This window comes from Paroedura picta, chromosome 8 (genome assembly GCF_049243985.1).
Source record: "Paroedura picta isolate Pp20150507F chromosome 8, Ppicta_v3.0, whole genome shotgun sequence".
Classification (NCBI taxonomy): domain Eukaryota; kingdom Metazoa; phylum Chordata; class Lepidosauria; order Squamata; family Gekkonidae; genus Paroedura; species Paroedura picta.
Window position 1 is genome coordinate 8,147,233 of NC_135376.1, and position 21,505 is coordinate 8,168,737.

The 21,505-nt window shown below is 48.6% G+C and overlaps 1 protein-coding gene and 1 non-coding gene across 8 annotated transcripts in view; both read right to left on the reverse strand.

Annotated features, from left to right (window-relative positions):
* The window catches only part of ATP11B (ATPase phospholipid transporting 11B (putative)), a 107,153-nt gene that overhangs the window by 38,903 nt on the left and 46,745 nt on the right, over positions 1–21,505 (reverse strand). For all 7 annotated transcript variants that reach the window (XM_077348296.1, XM_077348293.1, XM_077348295.1 and 4 more), the window contains exons 13-23: positions 19,903–20,061; positions 14,318–14,493; positions 13,158–13,226; positions 11,421–11,494; positions 11,193–11,296; positions 6,335–6,516; positions 4,534–4,737; positions 3,347–3,500; positions 2,126–2,228; positions 1,334–1,479; positions 528–587 (exon numbers count right to left, since the gene is read on the reverse strand). In XM_077348296.1, coding sequence (XP_077204411.1) covers positions 528–587; positions 1,334–1,479; positions 2,126–2,228; positions 3,347–3,500; positions 4,534–4,737; positions 6,335–6,516; positions 11,193–11,296; positions 11,421–11,494; positions 13,158–13,226; positions 14,318–14,493; positions 19,903–20,061 — 1,431 coding nt within the window. The remainder of the gene's footprint in view (positions 1–527; positions 588–1,333; positions 1,480–2,125; positions 2,229–3,346; positions 3,501–4,533; positions 4,738–6,334; positions 6,517–11,192; positions 11,297–11,420; positions 11,495–13,157; positions 13,227–14,317; positions 14,494–19,902; positions 20,062–21,505) is intronic.
* Positions 5,664–5,845, reverse strand: LOC143844117 (small Cajal body-specific RNA 16). The gene has a single exon (XR_013233818.1).

Below are 21,505 nucleotides of genomic sequence, written 5' to 3' on the forward strand. Positions count from 1 at the left end.
TGATCAGAGGGTTGGACTAGAAGAGGGGTAGTCAACCTGCGGCAAACGCTGGGAGGGGCTCATGGGAATTGGAGTCCATGGACATCTGGAGGACCATAGGTTGACTACCCCTGGACTAGAGGACCCCTTCCAGCTCTATGATTCTACAACCACCAAAATCCTTTAGATAAAAAGTTCTATATGTCTCCCTAGGAAATCTACCCCTTATCTCATTTCTAGCTTTCCTTTCCCCTGTTAAGCAGGGCCAAGTCCTTAAATGACCCTCAGAGGGTTTTTTTCACCTCCCATCTCGTGCAAATAAAACACCTCTCAACCAAAGCAGAATAGGTCTGTCGTCCCATCGACAACTTTCTTTAATTAGCTACAATTAAATTTTGGCTGCTATATATTGTAACACCACCTCTTGGGAATGTTTTTTTGCAAGCTACAAGTTCTCTAGAATTGATTAAAGAAAAGAAAGAAAGAAAACCCTCTCCTAACCTACGCATGACAGAGAAACGGGAAAGGTAAGGCCGATACATACGTACTTGTTGTGAAAACAAACAATAGAACTGATATAAAAATTGTGGTGTAATAAAGCACACGTTCTGGAAAACAAAAAAGGAAGAATCGCTGGTTAGTGACACAAGACACCACACCCAGGAAGGAAAAAAGGAAACAATGTCTGAATATCAGAATGGCAAAGATGTCTACATTTATACCAGGGGTAGTCAAACTGCGGCCCTCCAGATGTCCATGGACTACAATTCCCAGGAGCCCCCTGCCAGCGAATGCTGGCAGGGGGCTCCTGGGAATTGTAGTCCATGGACATCTGGAGGGCCGCAGTTCGACTACCCAATTTATACTATTGCAACCCAGCCCATAACTCTAAAAACAACTTCGCAAGGGGGGGGGGGGAAGTAATCATACACAAATGTTTACCGTCATCACATCCAGAATTAGAGCAGTTAGGATATATTTATTTGTTAAAGCTTTTGAGAATCAAAGCTCTTTTTATTAGATGCCTGACCAAAGGAGCTTTGACTCTTGAAAACTTATACCCAAAATGTGGTAGGGTCTCCAAGGAGCTACTGGACTTGAATCTAACTGGTCTACTGCAGACCAGCACGACTTATCTTAAAACAAACAAAGGTAGCTAAAGGATGGAGTGAGAGTTTCAAATGAATCCCAGAGTGAGGAGGCAACATCAGGGGAAGGCCTTGGCTTCTTTGCCCCGCTGTTGGCTATCCAGAGGAACTGGCTGGCCACGGCATGACACAGGATGCCTGACTAGAAGGACCCCTAGTCTGATCCAGCAGGGCTCTTTGCATGTTTCTAATCTGAAGAAACTTACCTTGTAAAAAAAGTACTGTACAAGGGTTGCTATTCTAATATAATAAAGGTGGCCATGGGCAAAAAGCAGCTTGGAAAGGAATTTAAATCTTGCGATTGCATAGTCACTGTTTCTGACAGCTTGTCGTCCTTCTTTGCCCATGATACCTGTAATAACAAGGGAGATAACAGACAGATATAGAAAAGGAGAACATTTCAGCAGAATAGGGCTCCTGAGCAGATAAGTGATCAACCTGGAGCCAAATTCAACTCAGGCATATCATTACTTGCGGGGAATTCAAAGGTGTCATTAGAAGGTTTGGCTCATGAATTAAAGGACCCCGTGCGCTGTCTTATTAGCCCTTCATCCCTGAGAACAGAAAGAAGCACTCAGTCCAGCATTCAATTTAAAGCCAATTTTGTTTTGCTCAAGACAAGCAATTTATATGTCACTATATGTAATGTGCCTGATCTCATCGCCTCTTGGAAGCTAAACAGGGTCAGACCAGGTTAGATGGGAAGACCACCAAAGAAGGTGCTACGCACAGGCAGGCATTTCTCTTGACTTGAAAATCCCATGAGGTCTTGTCACACAGTACTTCACACACACAACTAGGTAAATGAAGGTTTCCACTGAATTGTCCCAGTCAACCAGAGGTAAGTATTACATTCTGGTGACGAGGAAGAGGAGGTCTGCAACCTGGCTTAAACCCCCCCCCCTTAAGATCACACGTGATTATTAAATAGGCCAACTCCATCACTGGGGGTTGCTTTCATGGACATCATGGCTATACAATGTTGATGCGAACCTCACCTATGCCAACGTGGGCTTCTTGGATCATGCTAACGTCGTTAGCTCCATCACCAATGGCTAACGTGATCGGTTTCTCCGGAGATGTTTTTATCAGCCGCACAACCTGAAAGAGGGGGGAAAACATGAACCAATGTGGGAATCCAGTTACTCACCCCTGAGCTACTAATGGAGGACAGGCCACCAACACAGCGGATGCATAAGAAACTGCCGTCCCTCCCCCAAATTAGGTGGTCAAAACATTCAGTGACATAAGTCCCCAACCTTGTTGAGCCTGTGGGCACTTTTGGAATTCTGACACAGCATGGTGGGCACAACCGGAAAATGGATAGTACAAAATGGCTGCCGAGTAAGGTGAAACTGACCACAAAATGGCCGACACAATTCCCCTTTAGTCACATGGCGACGATCTTTGTGTTGTGGTGGCAGCTGCTGCCAAAGCCAGTTTTTGAGAAGCCTTGCCGGAGAAAAGCCCAACTTGGCCCCATCCATCTTTCTAAAAATGCTTTGTGGGCACTGGGAAAGGTGTGGGTGGGTGGTATGGTGCTCGTGGACACCGTGTCGGAGACCTACAGGCAAACACACCAGGAATGCGGCAAAGCTTAAGTCAGTGCTTACAGCCAAAGTCCCGGTTGACAGTCACTAACAGAGAACAGATAAACAAGCCTGGCTTTTGTCGCCTGTTGACTTCATGTTGGCTAAGACACAACCCAACTGGCCAGACCTCTCTCTCCTTTTCATACCCAAATGCAGCAGAGAAAAATTAAGTCAGTGTCTCACGTGCCCTATGATGAAAATGCATCAGAAGTTCAGCAAACCTAGCTCCTGCTGCTGCCGTTTAAAAACAAACGCTGCTCCACAGAAGGGGTGCGGTTAACCACGTCAATCAGACAGTGGCTGCCCCATGAAGGTCCGCATTGCCTTCTCAGACTGGCAGCAGCTTCCCAGGGACTCCGACTGGGCTCTTTCCAATAACCTCATGCTGAATCATAGAATCACAGAATCATAGAGTTGGAAGGGGCCATACAGGCCATAGAATCATAGAATCATAGAGTTGGAAGGGGCCACACAGGCCATCTAGTCCAACCCCCTGCTCAACGCAGGATCAGCTCTAATCATCCTAAAGCATCCAAGAAAAGTGTGTATCCAACCTTTGCTTGAAGGCTGCCAGTGAGGGGGAGCTCACCACCTCCTTAGGCAGCCTATGAGGCAGCCTAAAGTTACCTTTGCCTTCTGCAGAGGCGCCATGCGGCAACACAGCACCGCCGAGCAATTCCGACAGACCTCCATGAAGAGCTTCTCGTGCTGCCGGAGCGCCAGGGACAGGCTGGTCCCGTCCACCACCAGCCCGTGCTGGATGACGTGGTCCTCCTTGATCCTAGAGAGGGGAGGGGAAGGGGGGGGGAAATGCTAGCAATGAATTGTCATCATCATCATTATTCATCCCATTTTTACGCCGCCCTTCCTCAAAGGCTCAGGGCGGCTGACAGATTAAAACCATAAAATACATCAACATTCATAAAGTTATGACAAACATTAAAAGTATCAATCATTAAAAAAACACCCTTGATTGCTGCATGCTTCGCCCACCCATCCAAGGGCAGAGGAGGGGGCTTACATCATTCCAGTGATGTTCTGATTGGGTGGGTCCCTGGTTTACGGAAGCCAGCGGTTTAGGAAAGAGCACAAAATGCTTAGAACAAAGAGCAGGCCAGTATTTCCTTACGTCTAATCAGAGGTCCGCAGACTACAATTCCCATAAGCCCCTGCCAGCATACTGCTGGAAGGGGCTCATGGGAATTGTAGTCCATGGCTTCGATCCAACCTTTCTCAGCTTTGTTAACATCCGAGATAACCCTGAAACATTCTTCAGGTTTCGAGAAACCCGGAATTGGCACCATCGTGTAGAATGTGGTTGGGAAGCAGAGCTATGGACATGCCCACTCAGGGCCTATCCCCCTCTCACCCCTTCCAGGCTCATCATTGGCTATTTGGGGAGGGGAGGCGGGTCAACATCCCCATATATGGTCATACCACCTGATAAACGTTTAACAGTTAAAAAAAATTAACTCCCACCCATTCGGGAAACCCTTCCTGGGCTGTCAAGAATCGCCAGGGTTGCACAAAACCCTGGTTGAGAAAGCCTGAGGTAGCACATTCTCCTCTCCTCCATTTTATCCTCACAACGACTCTGAGAGGAGGGTTAGGGGAAGCATGTAGCACTGGCAAAGCGCCAACTCCCACGGCAGAGGGGGGATTCGAACTTGGGTCTCCCAGATCCTAGTCCGCCGCCCTAACGGACACACCGACTGGCTCCTCAAACAGTACCTCAGGCCAGAGACATTCGATTCCCTCTCCTTGCAAAGCAACGAGCGTGGCAAAGAAAGGAAAGGCTTCGTGGGCCACGTTACCTCCTGGCCAGCTGCCTCAGCTGCTCGGCGCAGGTGCTGTCGGACTTGTGCTGGACGAGCTCCAGGATGTTCATGGTCCGGTGGAAGTGCCCGCAGGACAAGCTGACGCTGACCGCCGTCTCGTGCTTGTCGCCGGTGAGCACCCACACTTTGATGCCCGCCAGCCTCAGGGCTTCGATGGTCTCCTGCACCTTGTCTTGGAGCCTGTGGATGAGCCAGCCGCCCACAAACGTTACGGGAAACGCTTTATCGGTTTTGCTCTTTTCTCTCTCGACATTTCCACCAGGTTCTAACATCGCTCGGACGCCTGGTGAAGAGGCGATGCTCAACGTGCCCTTTGCATGGGTTTGAAATGCCTTCAAGAGATGCTTAGAGGTGGCCTGTCATTGCGTACCTCTGCACAGCAACCGTAGACTCCCTTGGAGGTCTCCCATCCACCAGGGCCAACCCTCCTTAGCTCCTGAGATAAGATGAGATCAGCCTAGCCTGGGCCACTGTGGTTGTTACTCATATCTCCTTTGTACTGAAATGTCCGTGAATCTTTTAAGGATACTTATGCGCTTCTAAAATGCTTGCCGGTCTCCTGGAGGCTAACTGATGGTCAACCATTATGGCCCTTAAAGGTGAAGGTATCCCCTGTGCAAGCACCGGGTCATGCCTGACCCTTGGGGTGACGCCCTCTAGCGTTTTCATGGCAGACCCAACATTTGAACATATGCATATAGACGACAGGCGTGGTGGTGGGGGGGTAATGCCTTTTAAATATCTAGAAGCCTTTTAGTATTTTGGGGTCCCCCCCCCGTTTTCTCTTTGAAATTCATAATATAAGTAAAAGTTGACTCCTTTTCTTTTTAAATCCTAAATCCTACTTTCTCAGCACACGCAGCCCTGCATTTTCTCATTCATTCATTCATTCATTCATTCATTCATTCATTCATTCATTCATTCATTCATATTTATATACCTCCCTCCCAGAAGGCTCAGGGCGGTTTACATAGAACTGAAAACTATACATGGAACTGTACATTTTACAGCAGTGTCACGGGAGACTTCTGCACCCAACCCCCTCTCTGCAATCAGATCCATTTCAGAAAGGAACACGGTTCTTCCGGACGTTTAAAGACAAAGAGACTTGTGTGCAGTATCATACATGACCATCAAAATCCTTCCAGAATGCTCACACCTGCTACTGCACAGGACATATCCCCGTGGAGGAGTCTGCCCGGTCATTTATCTAGGGCAGGGTCAGGCTGGCTGTCACTGGGCTGAGCCCTTCAGGACCCAGCCCCACAGCAACCATTTCCCAGCCCCACCACCACCACCACACATTTTGAGGCAGGGCACCACCTCGTGCGTGCCGCAGCCTGCCCACTCCCATCCTGTGGACATTCCCAACAAGACAGAAGGGCGATCGAACCCAGGAAGTTCAGTGAGTGAAGCTGCAAGAGCTCTGCCCCTGAGCCACTGCCTTATTCCTTCCTGCTAGAAGGGGGGTGGGTCCGTTCTCCCCCACCCCCAAGGCTCTGGAAACATATGGCAGACACAGCCCAGCTGTAGAGGCCTGACTTCTGTATCAAAGGATGAAGCCTCACTCAGCTTGGGCTGTGTGCAAAGCCACGTTTGAGGCATGGGGTGGGCAGAGAGGGACTTACGGCTCCCTCCTTCTCAGTAAGGGAGTCACCAGTCTGCTGTTAGGAAAAAAAACCTGTGGATTTTTCTCTGGATGACTCTCTACGGTCAAGTGCTTCCCAGGCGGTGAAAGGAGCTCTATTTCTCGCAGGCTAGTGGAAAGAGCACCTACTTGTCTTCCACGCCGGTCGCTCCCAGCAATTCCAGGTCTTTCTCGATGAAGTTAAACGCTTCCGTCAACCGCTCTTCCCGCTGCTGCAGGGCCGTCTTGGCCTCGTAAAGGCGCTGCTCTACCTCCTCGTACTCTTCGGGCGTGAATTTTCGGTAGGCCACGCACAGCGTCCTTAGCCCTTTCTGAGGAGAGAACCGAAAATGGCTCGTCCGTTAGAGGGGATGTGGGCAAGAAAGGGAGATTGCTGAAGGGGGCCACTGCGGAGCTCACGGAAAACTGTTGCGGTGTATTTGAAGGACTGTCTGACTTCCGTATGCCTCTGCACACCGATCTCAGCCATTAAACAGTTGCCTGTTGGCCTATCAGGCATCAACCGGAGCTTGGGCCTTTGCCAGCATTGCCCTGGGTCTGTGGAATGGGCTTCCCGGAGAGGTTTACTAGGAGGGGGATTCCTCCCTGGCAATCTTCAGAAGTTACTGAAAATGTTGCTTCTTTTGCCAGGGCTGTTAAGGCAGCTTGAAGAGCCAAAGCATTATTGGTGGTGTGTACGTGCATGTGTGTGTGTGTGAGAGAGAGAGTGAGATTTGGGGCTTGTTATTTTAACCAAAGAGGTTTTTAATATTATTGCAAGCTGTCCTGAGTAACGAGGAACGGCGGGATATGGTTTAATAAATAAATACTAAATGCCTCCTCCTTAGGTCAGGCTTTCTCAGCCAGGGTTTTGTGAAACTCGGGGGTTTCTTGACAGTCCTGGAAGGACCCAAATAGACGGGGCTTATTTTTTAATCTATTTTAAAAATTTGTTCAACATTTAATGGGTGATAGGCCCATACATGGTCATGTCGGCCTGCTCTCTCTCTCTCTCTCTCTCTCTCTCTCTCCCCCCCCCCCGCCCCCAAATGGCCAATGATGGGCCTGGAGGGGAAGAGGAGGGGCATTGTGTGGGCGTGTCCACAGCTCTGCTTCCCAACCATATTCTGCATGATTGTGCCACTTCTGGGGTTTCTTGAAGCCTGAAGAATATTTCAGGGGTTTCTCAATGGTTAAAAAATTGAGAAAGGTAATACCCCAGCTTCAGTGACTAGCATTTCTAGGTCCAGGATGGAAACCAGCCAGAAATTTTGGAAGTGGAGCCTGGGGAGCGACTTTAGTGGGGTTATAACGCTATAGAGTCCACCTCCCAAAGTGGCTATTTTCTCCAGGGGAACTGATCTTTTCCCTGGAGAGCAGCTGTAACAAGCGGGGGACCTTCGGCTACCACATGGAGATTTAGCAGAAGAAAGATCTGCCAGATCAGGGGTAGTCAAACTGCGGCCCTCCAGATGTCCATGGACTACAATTCCCATGAGCCCCTGCCAGCGTTTGCTGGCAGGGGCTCCTGGGATTTGTAGTCCATGGACATCTGGAGGGCCGCAGTTTGACTACCCCTGTGCCAGATGCATGTAGCAAGAGAGAAAAACCAGCTGCCGTGAGAGGCTACTTCAACTCAAAGAATCTTCTTTATTTTTAGTGTCACGATTCTCCGAGTTGAAGTCACTTCAGACGTCAGCTTGTTTTCTCTGGTGCCACCTGGAGGCTGGCAACCCAATCGGTAACCTTGGGTAATGGGCAGGAAGAGAGGAGGACAAATGTCATCTGCCGGGCATAATTGCCCTGGCTCAGATGTAATTCCAAGTCATGAATAAGCCAAAGAACTTCCTGCTGTGAACGTTGCTTCCTCTCTCCTTTTCCGCACTGCATAAGTTACCTCTGGCTTTGGTTTGCTGCAAATCATCCCAGTTTGGGGGCAGGAGGCCAAACAGGGTTTTTGCACTTTCCAGACCGAGCAGGACTTTAAGCGGTGGGAACGTCATGGCTTTGAATCCCGTCCTCCCACAAAACCTGAAACACAACTGTCTGCCAGTCTGTATGCAGCGGTGAGTTATGGTCTGTCGTGAAAGCCAAGCAACCAGTTATACTAGAGAAGAGAGAGGATGCAAGAAGCTGCAAGAAGCAACCACAGCATCAGTCCGTCAAGTCAGTATTTGTCTATTCAAGGCTGGCTGAAGCTCTCCAGGGTCTAAGGAGGAGGGGTCATTCACACCACCCACTACCTGAACCTTTCAACTGGAGATGCGAGGTGCTGAATCTGGGACTTCCTGCATGTTGAGCAGATGGTCTGAGCCACAGCTCCTCCCCAAGAGGAGAGCAGGGTCCACCCAAGGACGTCTCACCCTTTCAAGACTCTTTTGAGCAAGCAGATGAATTACAGAATCCTAGAGTTGGAAGTGGCCATCGAGGCCATCTAGTCCCACCCCCTTCTCAATGCAGGATCAGCCTCAAGCCTCCATTAGAAGGATCTGCCCAGCGGCTGCTTGAAGGCCAACAGTGAAGGGGCGCTCCCCACTTCCTTAGGCAGCCCATTCCACTGCTGAACTACTCTGTGACAATTTTCCCCTAATATCTAGCCGGTATTGATCTGCACATAGTTTAAACTCATTTCTGTGAGTCCTATCCCCTGCTGCCAACAGGAACTGCTTCCTACCATTCTCAACGTGACAACCTTTCAAATCCTTCAAGAGAGCAATCATGTCCCCTCTCAACCGCCTCCAGACTGAAAATTCCTCATATGTTTTGGTCCTCAGGGCCTGGATCTTTCTCATTTGCTCTCCTCTGAACCCTCTCAATTTTGCACACAGGACTCCAAGTGGGGTCTGACCAATGCAGTCTACAGTGAGACTATGACGTCTTGAGATTCTGATGTGATGCTTCTGTTGATACAAGACTGCATTTGCCTTATTTACTACTACATCATACTGTCTACTCATATTTAGCTCATGTTCACAGACATGCCTGATGTGGTCTACGCATAGAAAACTGAATTTCTTGTTCAAGGTCCTAAAGAGAGGAACACAGAGCTGTTTTTTTATAACCCACTTTTTACTACCAGGAGTGGCTTACAAATGCCTTTCCCTTCCTCTCTCCACAACAGACATCCTGTAAGGGAGGTGGGGCTGAGAGAGCTCAAACTGAACTGCTTTGCAAAAACAGCTCTAAGAGAATTGTGACTGGCCCAAGGTCACCCAGCTGGCTGCATGTGGAGGAGTGGGAAATCAAACCCGATTCTCCGGCTTAGTGGCCACCCGCCACTCTTAACCACTACTACTCTTAACCACTACTACTCTTAACCATTACATCACGCTGGCTCTCTTTTTGAATTTACAGCTTTGAATCGTAATCAGATTGGGAAGAGAATCATATTGTACTACATAAACCTCTCTCCGCCTGCTTAAAAAACAACAGCCTTGCAAGAACCTAGCCAGGAGGGCACTGGCAGGATGACAAGGTCACCGTCTTAAGAGGGGGACAAATGAACTCGCGCCAACAAACTGTCCTGCAGGCAATTCTAGGAGGTGACCTTGGTTTGTTCTTGGCAGTGCCAGAGAATTCAGGACTCTTTCAGCACAGAAGGTTTGTATCTTACGCTTCTTTCAAAAACGCCTTGTAATGAACCCTGGGGTGCTTCAGGAAGGTTCTAATCACATTTCAATTAGCAACAGATTACATTTACATATAAACAGGAAAGATTTCAAAGCAAGCCTGAGCATGCAATTAAAAAAAATAACTAACCAAAAAAAGGAACTCTATTTGGCCCTCTGCAGGATCAGGCAAAACAAGGGTTTCAGAGCCCAGGACACAAGCTAAACTGGAGGGTGACAAGGAGGGGCTCCCTGTACAGCAGGGGTCCCCCACAGGGTGCTCAAGGACACCCACTGAGATCTTTCTTGGTTCCTGACAAGTGATTTTAGAAAGTGGGTGAAGCCAAAAGGACTTCTGATTGGCCACTGGAGGTCTGACAGATGAGCGTTTCTTAGCTCAGTGCAAGAAAATATTTTAAATACATTTGTTCTATTAAACAGAGCTTCTCCCAGAACTGAAGCACAGCGTTGCTCAAACTTATGCATAACCTCACTTCCTGGCATTTTGCGGTTGTCTCTCCCTTTATGGAAGCTGAGAGGGTTGAGGGAACTCCAGGCACCCAGAAGATGCTTACTTGCTCAGCTATAAAACTCCAGCCAGAGCGAAATCTATATGCCTCCAGAGGAGCTTGTACGGGGATCAACTGCATGTATGAACGAGCCCTTAAACCCAGCCTTTCTCCACTTTTTTTTACTGTTGAGAAATCCCTGAAACATCGTTCAGGCTTTGAGAAGTGTCCCGATCATGCAGAATACGGTTGGGAAGCAGACCTGTGGACACACCCACCTGGGGTCTCTCTCCTTCCCACCCACTCTAGACTCACCTGGGGCTCCCCCCTTTCCCACCCCCTCTAGGTTCATCATTGGCCTTTTTTTGGGGGGGGGGGAGGGGGGACACAACATGTCCATATATTGTCATAAAAAGGTAAAGGTATCCCCTGTGCAAGAACCGGGTCATGTCTGACCCTTGGGGTGACGCCCTCTAGTGTTTTCACGGCAGACTCAATACGGGGTGGTTTGCCAGTGCCTTCCCCAGTCATTACCGTTTACTGCCCAGCAAGCTGGGTACTCATTTTACCGACCTCGGAAGGATGGAAGGCTGAGTCAACCTTGAGCCGGCTGCTGGGATCGAACTCCCAGCCTCATGGGCAGAGCTTCAGACAGCATGTCTGCTGCCTTACCACTCTGCACCACAAGAGGCTCTATATATTGTCATATCACCTAACAAATGTTTAACAAATTTTATATTAAAAATGTATTAAGTCCCACCCATTCAGGAACCCTTCCAGGGCCATCATGAAACCCAAGTCGAGAAAGCCTACCCAACATTCGACAAACCTGACTCCTCCCCCTTCCCCCCATGTTGGTTCTCAAGTTTAAAAGCAGCAATAGCCACGTACCAAAGCAAATTCATCGACGTGAATTCTTGTTTTTTCTATTTCTCCTCTTGTGCTGTAAGGAAGAACAGCGGACTCTGCCCCCTTGGTGAATAGCAGCTTGTCGCCTGGGAAGAGTCGGTTTTAAGCGGAGAAGGTTAAGACGGACACTTGATGACAATTCTACTTGCCGCTTCAAGCGTCCTTTTGAGGGACAAAGCTCAAAAGCCCCCGCAATCATTGGCGACTTACCTGATGGATTCGCTACGATGACGCTCATTCTTCGGCGGCAGGGATCGAACTCCAAGACGTGTAATAATTTGTACCTTTTTTGGGGGGGGGAAAAAAGAAACGCAGGTAATGTTTTCTGCTTCTTCCCTCATCTGTACAGGAAAGATGCTGAATCACAGGTGGAGAGCAGGCAGGCTTCGGAGGTTACCTTCACTCATCCCTGGGGTGCAAGAGAGAAGCCCCTCCCAGCTCCGAGGCTGGAAACCGGGAGGGCAGAGGAGGCAACACATAGTGTCCAGCTCTCATGGATGGGAGGAGGACGTCTAAGGGGTGGGGGCCCAAAAGCAAGCCTGCTTCTTGATTCAGGCCCTGCCTCACCACTCCCCCCTGGTGCAGTGGTTAAAGAGCGGTGGCTACCAATCTGGTTTTGATGCCCACTTCTCCTCTGCATGCAGCCAGCTGGATGACCTTGGGCTAGTCGCAGTCCTCCTAGAGCTGTTCTTACAGAGCAATAATATCAGGGCTCTCTGAGCCCCACCTACCTCACAGGGTGTCTGTTGTGGGGAGAGGAAGGAAAGGCGATTGTCAGCCGCTTTGAGCCTCCTTTGGGCAGTGAAAAGCAGAGTATGAAACCCAACTCTTCTTCTTCTTCTTCTTCTTCTTCTTCTTCTTCTAGTCTCTGCCTTTCTTTTTTTTAGAAGTGTCAAACATCCAGGCTGGGAAGTGTACTGGTTTCTTCCACCTCATCCAAACAACATCTATTTTGCCATCAGGCTGCAGCTGACTTGCAACAACCCCTTAGGCGTTTCAAGGAAGGGGATGTTTGGAGGCAGTTTGCCATGGCCTGTCTGTGAGTAGTGACCCTGGACCTCCTTGGAGGGATCTCCTGTTCAAAGACTATCCAGAACCGACCCGGCTTCGCTTCCAAGATCCACAGGATTTTCAAGGCAAGGTGGCTTCCCACTGCCTACCTCTGTAGAGCAATGCTGGACTAGGTGGTCTCCCACCCAAATACTAACCAGGGTTGACTCAGCTTAGCTAACAAGATCTGATGCGAATGGGCTTACTTGGGCCAACCCAGGTCAGGCATCCCAACTATTCACTCCTGAGAACCAGAAGCATCCTCCTCCTTGGCATGCATTTATTTATTCCATTTATATACCACCCTCCCTTGTGGCTCAGGATGGTTTACAGAGAACATGAATTGCGTAGCACAGTACAATCTAAGTTTGGCAACTGTATCATCAATAATGAAGCATTAGCGTTGACAACAATAACCATAATGGAAGCAACAGGAGAACATTTGTTCACAGGTAACATCACAACCACAATCCCGCAGAGTGGGCATATCCAAATGGGAGGGGGCTTTGGGGGCCCGACAGATGTTGTTACGGACCTCAACCAAATGCCTGGCAAAAGAGTGCTATTTGCAGGCCCTGTGGAACTGGGATAGCTTGGACAGGGCCCTGATCTCCTGTGGGAGCTCGCTCCACCAGGTGGGGGCTGGGACAGAGAACGCCTAGGCCCTGGCTGAAGCCAATCTTGTTTCCTTGGGATATGTGCCCTTTTCCAAATTTCAGCCCTTCGCTAAAACTCACCCTCAATGGTCCAAAATTGCCAAAGTAAAGCACTTCCATTTAAACTGGTACGGACAAAAATTTCACCTTAGAATGCAAATCTGTTCGGAAATGAGAATCTGCATGGGAAAAGCAAACTATTTCATGAAATGCAGCACTGTAGCGGTAGAAGGATTCTTACCTTTCTGGACGCCCACGGCTCTTTACCTCCATACTTTCCCCGTCGGTTCCAGTGAACACCACCCCGATCCTGAGGAGTTGAAAGAAAGGACTTCAGCACTGAAAAATAAATGACGCTTTGACCCTTCTATTGTGGTTACCTTGACAGCAGCCATGATAGAAGTAAGCAGAAATTCAGAAAAACTCAAAAGCCCCCCCCCCCCCCCATTTCAGCTCAGCCAGGGTTTACAGGCAGTAAGATGTGTGCTGCAATTCCACAGATAACCTGTGGAGGGAAGCCTTGTCAGAGTTAATACAGGCTATTAGGCACAACTGCTACCCAACCCATCTGAGGAATCTCACTGCCAATTGCTCCTCCAGCTCAGAGATTGCCTGCCTCTGTGCAGCAACCCTGCACTTCCTTCAAGGTCTCTATCTCAGCACTAGCCAGGGCCGACCCTGCTTAGCTTCCACCATCTGATGAGATGGGGCCAGCCGGGGCCGTCCAGGTCAGGACCCAACAACCATATCGCAAGATTAAATTGTCATCACGGGAGAAATGAAACCCCCAGGAATTTTTCTCGCACAACTAGCTGCTTTCTGCCCCCCACCTCGGGGTTTTCGGGACAAATGTCACGCAGAGGTGTTTTTGCCAATCCTTCCTTCTGCGTAGCAACCGTGCACTTCCTTCAGGGTCTCCATGGCAAGCACTAGCCAGGGCTAATCCCGCTTAGTTGAGGTCAGGCTATCCTGGTCCAATGACTGTACAGTAAAATTAAGTTGCAATCTGAGGAAGGGGGGGGGGAAGGGAGGGAGAAGAACTTCCCTGGGTTTTCTTGCATGGCCATCTACTTCCTCCCACCGCCCTGGAACCCCTCTTTCTCCAACCTCCCCAGCACACTTTTAAGACTAAGATACAAAGTGCTTCCCTTCTCTTCCCCTTCCTTTTCCTTCCCTTCCCTTCCCCTTTCTCCCACCTCCCCAGCACACTCTGAAGACTAAGATACAAAGCCCTTCCCCCTTCCCCTTCCCTTCCCCTCCCTTCCTTTCCCTTTCCCTTTCCATTTCCCTCCCTTCCCTTTCCCTTTCCCTTTCCCTTCCCTTCCCTTTCCCTTCCCTTTCCCTTGCATTGCCATTTCTGGCTGTGGATCAACATTGGGGCTCTGCGTCCCTCGCCCTCACCTGCAGGCCGCCTCAACTAAAGCTTTCTCATCCGGCGAAGAGGCATAGTACTCCAACTGAGAGGCTATGCTGTTGGTATGCCAAGGATTGTCGCAAATGCCGTCGGCTTGGTCATTATTAATCTGCACTGTATGACAGAGAGAAACAGCTTTCAGGAAGAGTTCCTCCTCTTGTGCCTGTTTTTTAAAGAAAAAGTTAAAAGGGAACTATTACAAAGATTAACCCAAAAAAAAAAAAAAAAAAAAAAAGGTCAAGAAATCTGTTTGCTTCTTTCTCGTTAAAAGAAACGGGCCCCTTCCAAAATGTGGCTACGTCTCTCTTTGGACGGCAGGACAAAATAAAAAAGGGGGGGGGTATAGGGAAGGAATCTCCTAGCAACCACAAGGATAAGGACATTGTAGAGCTGGGAAAAGTGCAGAGGAGAGCAATCAAGATGATGAAGGGGTTGGAGCACCTTCCCTAGGAAGAAAGGCTGAAGGATTTGGGATTTTGCCGTTTAGAAAAATCAGCTAAAGGGGGGGAGGGCATGAGAGCCGTTTATCAAATTACACATGGAGTGGGGAAGAGGTGACAAAGAGAAATTTTCCTCCCACTCCCAAATACTAGAACTTGAAGAAAAGTTGATTCTTATATGCCACTTTTCTGTACCAGAGGAGTCTTAAAGTGGCTTACATTCGCCTTCCCTTTCCTCTCCCCACAACAGGCACCCTGTGAGGGAGGTGAGGCTGAGAGAGCCCTGATATTACTGAAGAAGAAGAAGAGTTGGTTCTTATATGCTGCCTTTCTCTACCCGATGGAGTCTCAAAGTGGCTTACAGTCACCTTCCCTTTCCTCTCCCCACAACAGGCACCCTGTGAGGTGGGTGAGACTGAGAGAGCCCTGAGATTACTGCTGGGCCAGAACACCTTTCTCAGTGCTGTGGTGAGCCCAAGGTCACCCAGCTGGCTGCATGTGGAGGAGGAGCAATCAGTGCTCATAACGACTACACCAAACTGCCCATCCAATGAAGCTGATGGTCAGCAAGTTCAGGATGGGGAAAGGGACATACTACTTTACACAGAAAAATGATTAAAATGTGGAATTTGCTGCCAGAGGATGCAGTGATGGCCACAGGAATAAACAGCATGAAAAGGGGAATCTACAGATTCACAGAGGATAAGTCTTATCAAGCCTTGGTGACTGAGGGGAACCTCCACATTTAGTGGTACTAAGTCTTTGAATCTCAGAGCCAGGAGACAACATCAGGGTAAGGTCTCGGCCTCTGTGCTCTGTTGTTCACCAGGGTATGAAACCGGATGCTGGACTAGACGGGCCATTGGTCTGATCCTGCAGGAATCTTCTTATGCTCTCATGACTCAAATTCTTATTTTCTATCTTGGTTTTTTTGCTACCGAATTTTCCAAAACTCAGCCGGATCTACATAGTGCATTATCCTCTTCCTGAAACAGTAGATTTTGTTGCAGAAAATTGGTGTCGCTACCAGACTCCATCAAAATGCACACACTGGATATTCATCAAGTCTGGTGGTCAGCAAGACACATGACTCATCAATGCTCTCATTTACAGTCTGCTTTTCAGGTGAAGGTGGACTTTCCCCAATATTTTTTGTTGCGGTCAAGTAGCAGCCGATTTCTGGCCACCTCATAGAGCTTTCAAGGCAAGAGCTGTTCAGAGGTGGTTCACTGTTACCTGCCTCTGCACAGAGGCCCCAATATTTCTAGGTGGTCTCCCACCCAAGGACTAACCAGGGCCAACCCTGCTTAGCTTCTGAGATCCAAGGAGATCGGGCGCTGCCCATGTTAGGGCAAAGATGGGTTACGCGGTGTCAAACCAACACAGTCCAAAAGCAAGAGAGGTCTAATAAGCAACGCAATAGAATGAGGGTTACAAAAATTGCTCAAAAGTATCACATGATTACATCAAGCAATGGTGCAGAAAACGGAATGATAGAAGTGGAAGACGACACAGCAAAATCAGGGTAATGCTTGCAAAAGTTTTTAAAAGCCATGCTGGAATCGGGTAAAAACTCACTTGTAGACTTTAGCCCTATACTTTCAACTCAACAAACACCTATCTGGGAAGAAGCACCAATGTAGCTCCTTGCTTACTCGAGCTGGTTAGTTGTTGGTCTACTGCCCACACAATTTTCTCAAAAATTAATTCATTGCCTTCTCTGTTATACCCCATAAAGACTTCTCTTAACACAATCTAACACATAAAGCGAAGCCTTGCAGGATCAGGCCAGTGGCTCATCCTGGTTCTAACACTCTGTGCCACACTGTGGCCAAAAGCCAGGTGTCCTCAAGAGGGCCACCAGTGGGGCCAGAGGCCCTCCCAAACACCATTGCCCCCGACAGTGAATCATGGAGTTGGAACCCCCTGCTCAATGCAGAAGCAGCCTCAAGCATCCGGGATATCTGTGCAGTTGTGGCTTAAAGACCGCCAGGGAGGAGGGAGCTCACCACCTACTTAAGCAGCACATTCCACTGCTGAACTACTCTTGATTGTGAATTTCCCTCCCTGATATCCAGCCTGTACCATTCTACATGTAGTTTAAAGCCACTACTGCAGATCCTGTCTTTTGCTGCCAACAGGAACTGCTCCCCGCCCTCCTCCAAGTGACAACCTTTTAAAAACTTTATATTGTTTAAGATCACTGAAATTGTGTTTCAGAACCACTGTTAGATTATTGTTGTTGTATCTATGTTATCTGTTAGGTCGTTCCATGTATCCTCCCGTGATGTTATATGTAAACCGCCTTGAGCCGTATGGAAGGGCGGTATAAACATCTAATAAATAACAACAGGCAACAGGCAAGAGTTGGTGGATGAGGTGAAGGAGGTGGGGACCCTAGGGGGAAGTGACCATGTCCTCATAGAATTCCTTTTGAGATGGGGAGCCAAGGAAGCTTGTAGCCAGACGCGGATGTTGGATTTTCGTAGGGCAAACTTTAATAAACTCAGAGACATGATGAGTGTCATACCATGGACGAGAATGCTGGAAGGGAAGGGAGCATGTGAAGGGTGGGCGCTACTCAAACAAGAGCTATTGCATGCTCAATCAATGACTATTCCAGAAATACGAAAACACTGCAGGAGTTCTAAGAAGCCTATTTGGATGAACAGAGAACTTCAAGAGGAACTAAGAAAGAAAAGGAAAATGTTCAGGAAATGGAGGGAAGGACAGAGCTCTAAAGAAGAGTACCTACAGGTTACTAGGCACTGTAGATCAATCATCAGAAAGGCCAAAGCTGAGAGTGAGCTAAGATTGGCCAGGGAAGCCCACTGTAATAAGAAAAGATTTTTCAGTTACGTGAGGAGCAAACGTAAAGTAAAGGAGGCAATAGGCCCGCTGTTGGGTGCGGATGGACAAACTCTAACGAAAGATGCAGAGAAAGCAGAAAGGCTTAGTGCCTATTTTACATCTGTTTTTTCCCACAGGTCAAAGTGTTTAGGCACGTCTAGAGATGGCTGTAGCCAAAGGACAGTGTCTGGGTGGCAGGTTAACATGGATAGAGAGGTTGTCGAGAGGCATTTAGCTGCACTGGATGAGTTCAAATCCCCTGGTCCAGATGAAATGCACCCGAGAGTACTCAAAGAACTTTCCAGAGAACTTGCACAGCCCTTGTCCATCATCTTCGGAACCTCTTTAAGGACTGGAGATGTCCCGGAGGACTGGAAAAGAGCAAACGTTATTCCGATCTTCAAAAAAGGGAGGAAGGATGACCCGGGAAACTACAGACCAGTGAGTCTGACCTCTGTTGTGGGGAAGATAATGGAGCAGATATTAAAGGGAGCGATCTGCAAACATCTGGAGGACAATTTGGTGATCCAAGGAAGTCAGCATGGATTTGTCTCCAACAGGTCCTGCCAGACCAACCTAGTTTCCTTTTTTGACCAAGTAACAGGTTTGCTGGATCGGGGAAATTTGGTTGATGTCATTTACTTGGATTTTAGTAAAGCTTTTGACAAGGTTCCCCATGATGTTCTGATGGATAAGTTGAAGGACTGCAATCTGGATTTTCAGATCGTTAGGTGGATAGGGAATTGGTTAGAGAACCGCACTCAAAGAGTTGTTGTCAATGGTGTTTCATCAGACTGGAGAGAGGTGAGTAGCGGGGTACCTCAGGGTTCCGTGCTCGGCCCGGTACTTTTTAACATATTTATTAATGATCTAGATGAGGGGGTGGAGGGACTACTCATCAAGTTTGCAGATGACACCAAATTGGGAGGACTGGCAAATACTCCGGAAGATAGAGACAGAGTTCAACGAGATCTGAACACAATGGAAAAATGGGCAAATGAGAACAAGATGCAATTTAATAAAGATAAGTGTAAAGTTCTGCATCTGGGTCAGAAAAATGAAAAGCATGCCTACTGGATGGGGGATACGCTTCTAGGTAGCACTGTGTGTGAACGAGACCTTGGGGTACTTGTGGATTGTAAACTAAACATGAGCAGGCAGTGTGATGCAGCGGTAAAAAAGGCAAATGCCATTTTGGGCTGTATCAACAGAGGCATCACATCAAAATCACAAGATGTCATAGTCCCATTGTATACGGCACTGGTCAGACCACACCTGGAGTACTGTGTGCAGTTCTGGAGGCCTCACTTCAAGAAGGACGTAGATAAAATTGAAAGGGTACAGAGGAGAGCGACGAAGATGATCTGGGGCCAAGGGACCAAGCCCTATGAAGATAGGTTGAGGGACTTGGGAATGTTCAGCCTGGAGAAAAGGAGGTTGAGAGGGGACATGATAGCCCTCTTTAAGTATTTGAAAGGTTGTCACTTGGAGGAGGGCAGGATGCTGTTTCTGCTGGCTGCAGAGGAAAGGACACGCAGTAATGGGTTTAAACTTCAAGTACAACGATATAGGCTAGATATCAGGAAAAAGTTTTTCACAGTCAGAGTAGTTCAGCAGTGGAATAGGCTGCCTAAGGAGGTGGTGAGCTCCCCCTCACTGGAAGTCTTCAAGCAAAGGTTGGATACACACTTTTCTTGGATGCTTTAGGATGCTTAGGGCTAATCCTGCGTTGAGCAGGGGGTTGGACTAGATGGCCTGTATGGCCCCTTCCAACTCTATGATTCTATGATTCTATGATTCTATGATTGAAATCCTGTCCCCTCTCCACCTTCTCTTCTCCAGGCTCCCCAAGTCCTTCAGCCTTTCCCCATAAGGCAGGGGTAGTCAAATGCTGGCAGAGGCTCATGGGAATTGTAGGCCATGGACATCCGGAGGGCCGCAGTTTGACTACCCCTGCCCTAGGGCTTGGTCCCCAGGCCCCGGATCCTCCTCGTCGCTCTCCTCTGCACCCTCTCCATTCTGTCCACGTCCTTCTTGCATTCCACCCATACCTGGGGGCTGAGAGCCACTCATGGACCCCTGCTTGAAGTACATATCAAGTCATTCAACCAAAAGGCTCCAAAAGCCTCCCTAATCCTGCGTTGAGCAGAGGGTTGGACTAGATGGCCTGTATGGCCCCTTCCAACTCTATGATTCTAAGGCCTGTATGGCCCCTTCCAACTCTATGGTTCTATGATTCTATGATTCTATGATTAGAGCAGGAAAGGGAGGGACAGACTTACCAGGCCGGGTCTTATTCCATCGGGGAAGTCCTCAATCAGCCCTTCTGGGACCAGCTTGCCATTGATCTCGTGGTACTTGACGCCGTTAATGGAGCACTGCTGAAACTGCATCTCGTTCTCGGTTAACGTGCCGGTCTTGTCTGTAAACACGTACTCCACCTAAGTGGCGAGAAGCCGGAGAACGGTGGGAGAGCCACGGTGATTTTTAAACAGATTTCAAAAGGATGACTAAAAATGGCTCCCCTCTCCTCCCCTGCAGAACGGTGCAGTGGACTGCCAACTGCAGAGCTATCCTTCAACCTCAGGACGGGGCAGGCATCTTACTAAGAATCCCTCGAGCCAAGCCACTCTCTGAAAATTCTGCGGCAGAACAGGGGTAGTCAAACTGCGGCCCTCCAGATGTCCATGGACCACAATTCCCAGAAGCCCCTGCCAGCGAATGCTGGCAGGGGCTTCTGGGAATTGTGGTCCATGGACATCTGGAGTTTGACTACCCCTGATTTAAACAGTAATAATATGCTAAACGCAGCGAGCCCTGCTGTGCTGGCGCATGGGGGAAATGGGGCTCTCTCTGGAATGAGGCAATGGTGCACCAATCGTTTGAGAGGGTCGCCATGTTGCTCTGCAGCAGAAGAGCCAAACTGGAGTCCAGAAGCTTCTTTAAAGACCAACAAGAACTCCTGGGGATGAGATTCGGAGAGTCAAAGCTCCCTTCTTGCATCTGAAGGGAACTCGAGACTCTTAGAAGCTGATACCACCCAAAATCTTGTTGGGTCTCTAAAGTGTTCCTGGACTCAATGCAGAATCCACAATTAACCCATTCCCCTGTGCATTTCCCCCGGTTTCAAACTCTTCCACCACCCCGTTTGTTCATTGCCTTGCTGAGTGAATGCTCCAGGTGCTTACATGTAGCGGAATGCCTTCATTTACACCCGACCTTTCTACCCAACGGGGGCCCAAAGTGACTCGTCCGTTTTATCCTCACAGCAACCCTGTGAAGCGGGCTCAGCTGATCGGGGGGGTGTCTGACTATGCCAACAGCAACCCTCCAGGGCAGAGTAGGGATTCGATCCCAGCTCTCCCGGATGAGAGTCCAATGTTCTATGCTTCCTTCTAGGAAACCAAAGGCATCGTACTAGTTTATTAATACAGTCAGAGACCAGCGCAGAGTGTACGATTAATCATCCAGTGAAAAAGGTCAGCATTGATGATAACATGAAACAGTATAGCAAACTAGTAAAATTAGCTAATTTGTGTAGACAAATGTTCCTTTTTCTAGACACTAAAAAGCAATATTCTGCTATGTCGTCTGAGACTGTTTTAATCCTGTCACCAAATAAATATATGAGATGTTCCTCTGCGTATTTCAAATAACTCTCCAAAGGCTGAAAGCGGGGATTATTAAGCTTGTTCCTTTCACCCTCATATAGTGTTCAATGGAACAGAATATGGGAAGTTGTGTCCGGAGCATTACCAGAACATAAAAGTTCCGCAGGGCCTGCAAAAGGGAGCTCTTCCTCCAGGCATTTGGTTGAGACCAGGCATAACCAACAACATCTGCAGGGCCCCTGCCCCCTCCCTCCCAGAAACCCCTCAATGCGTT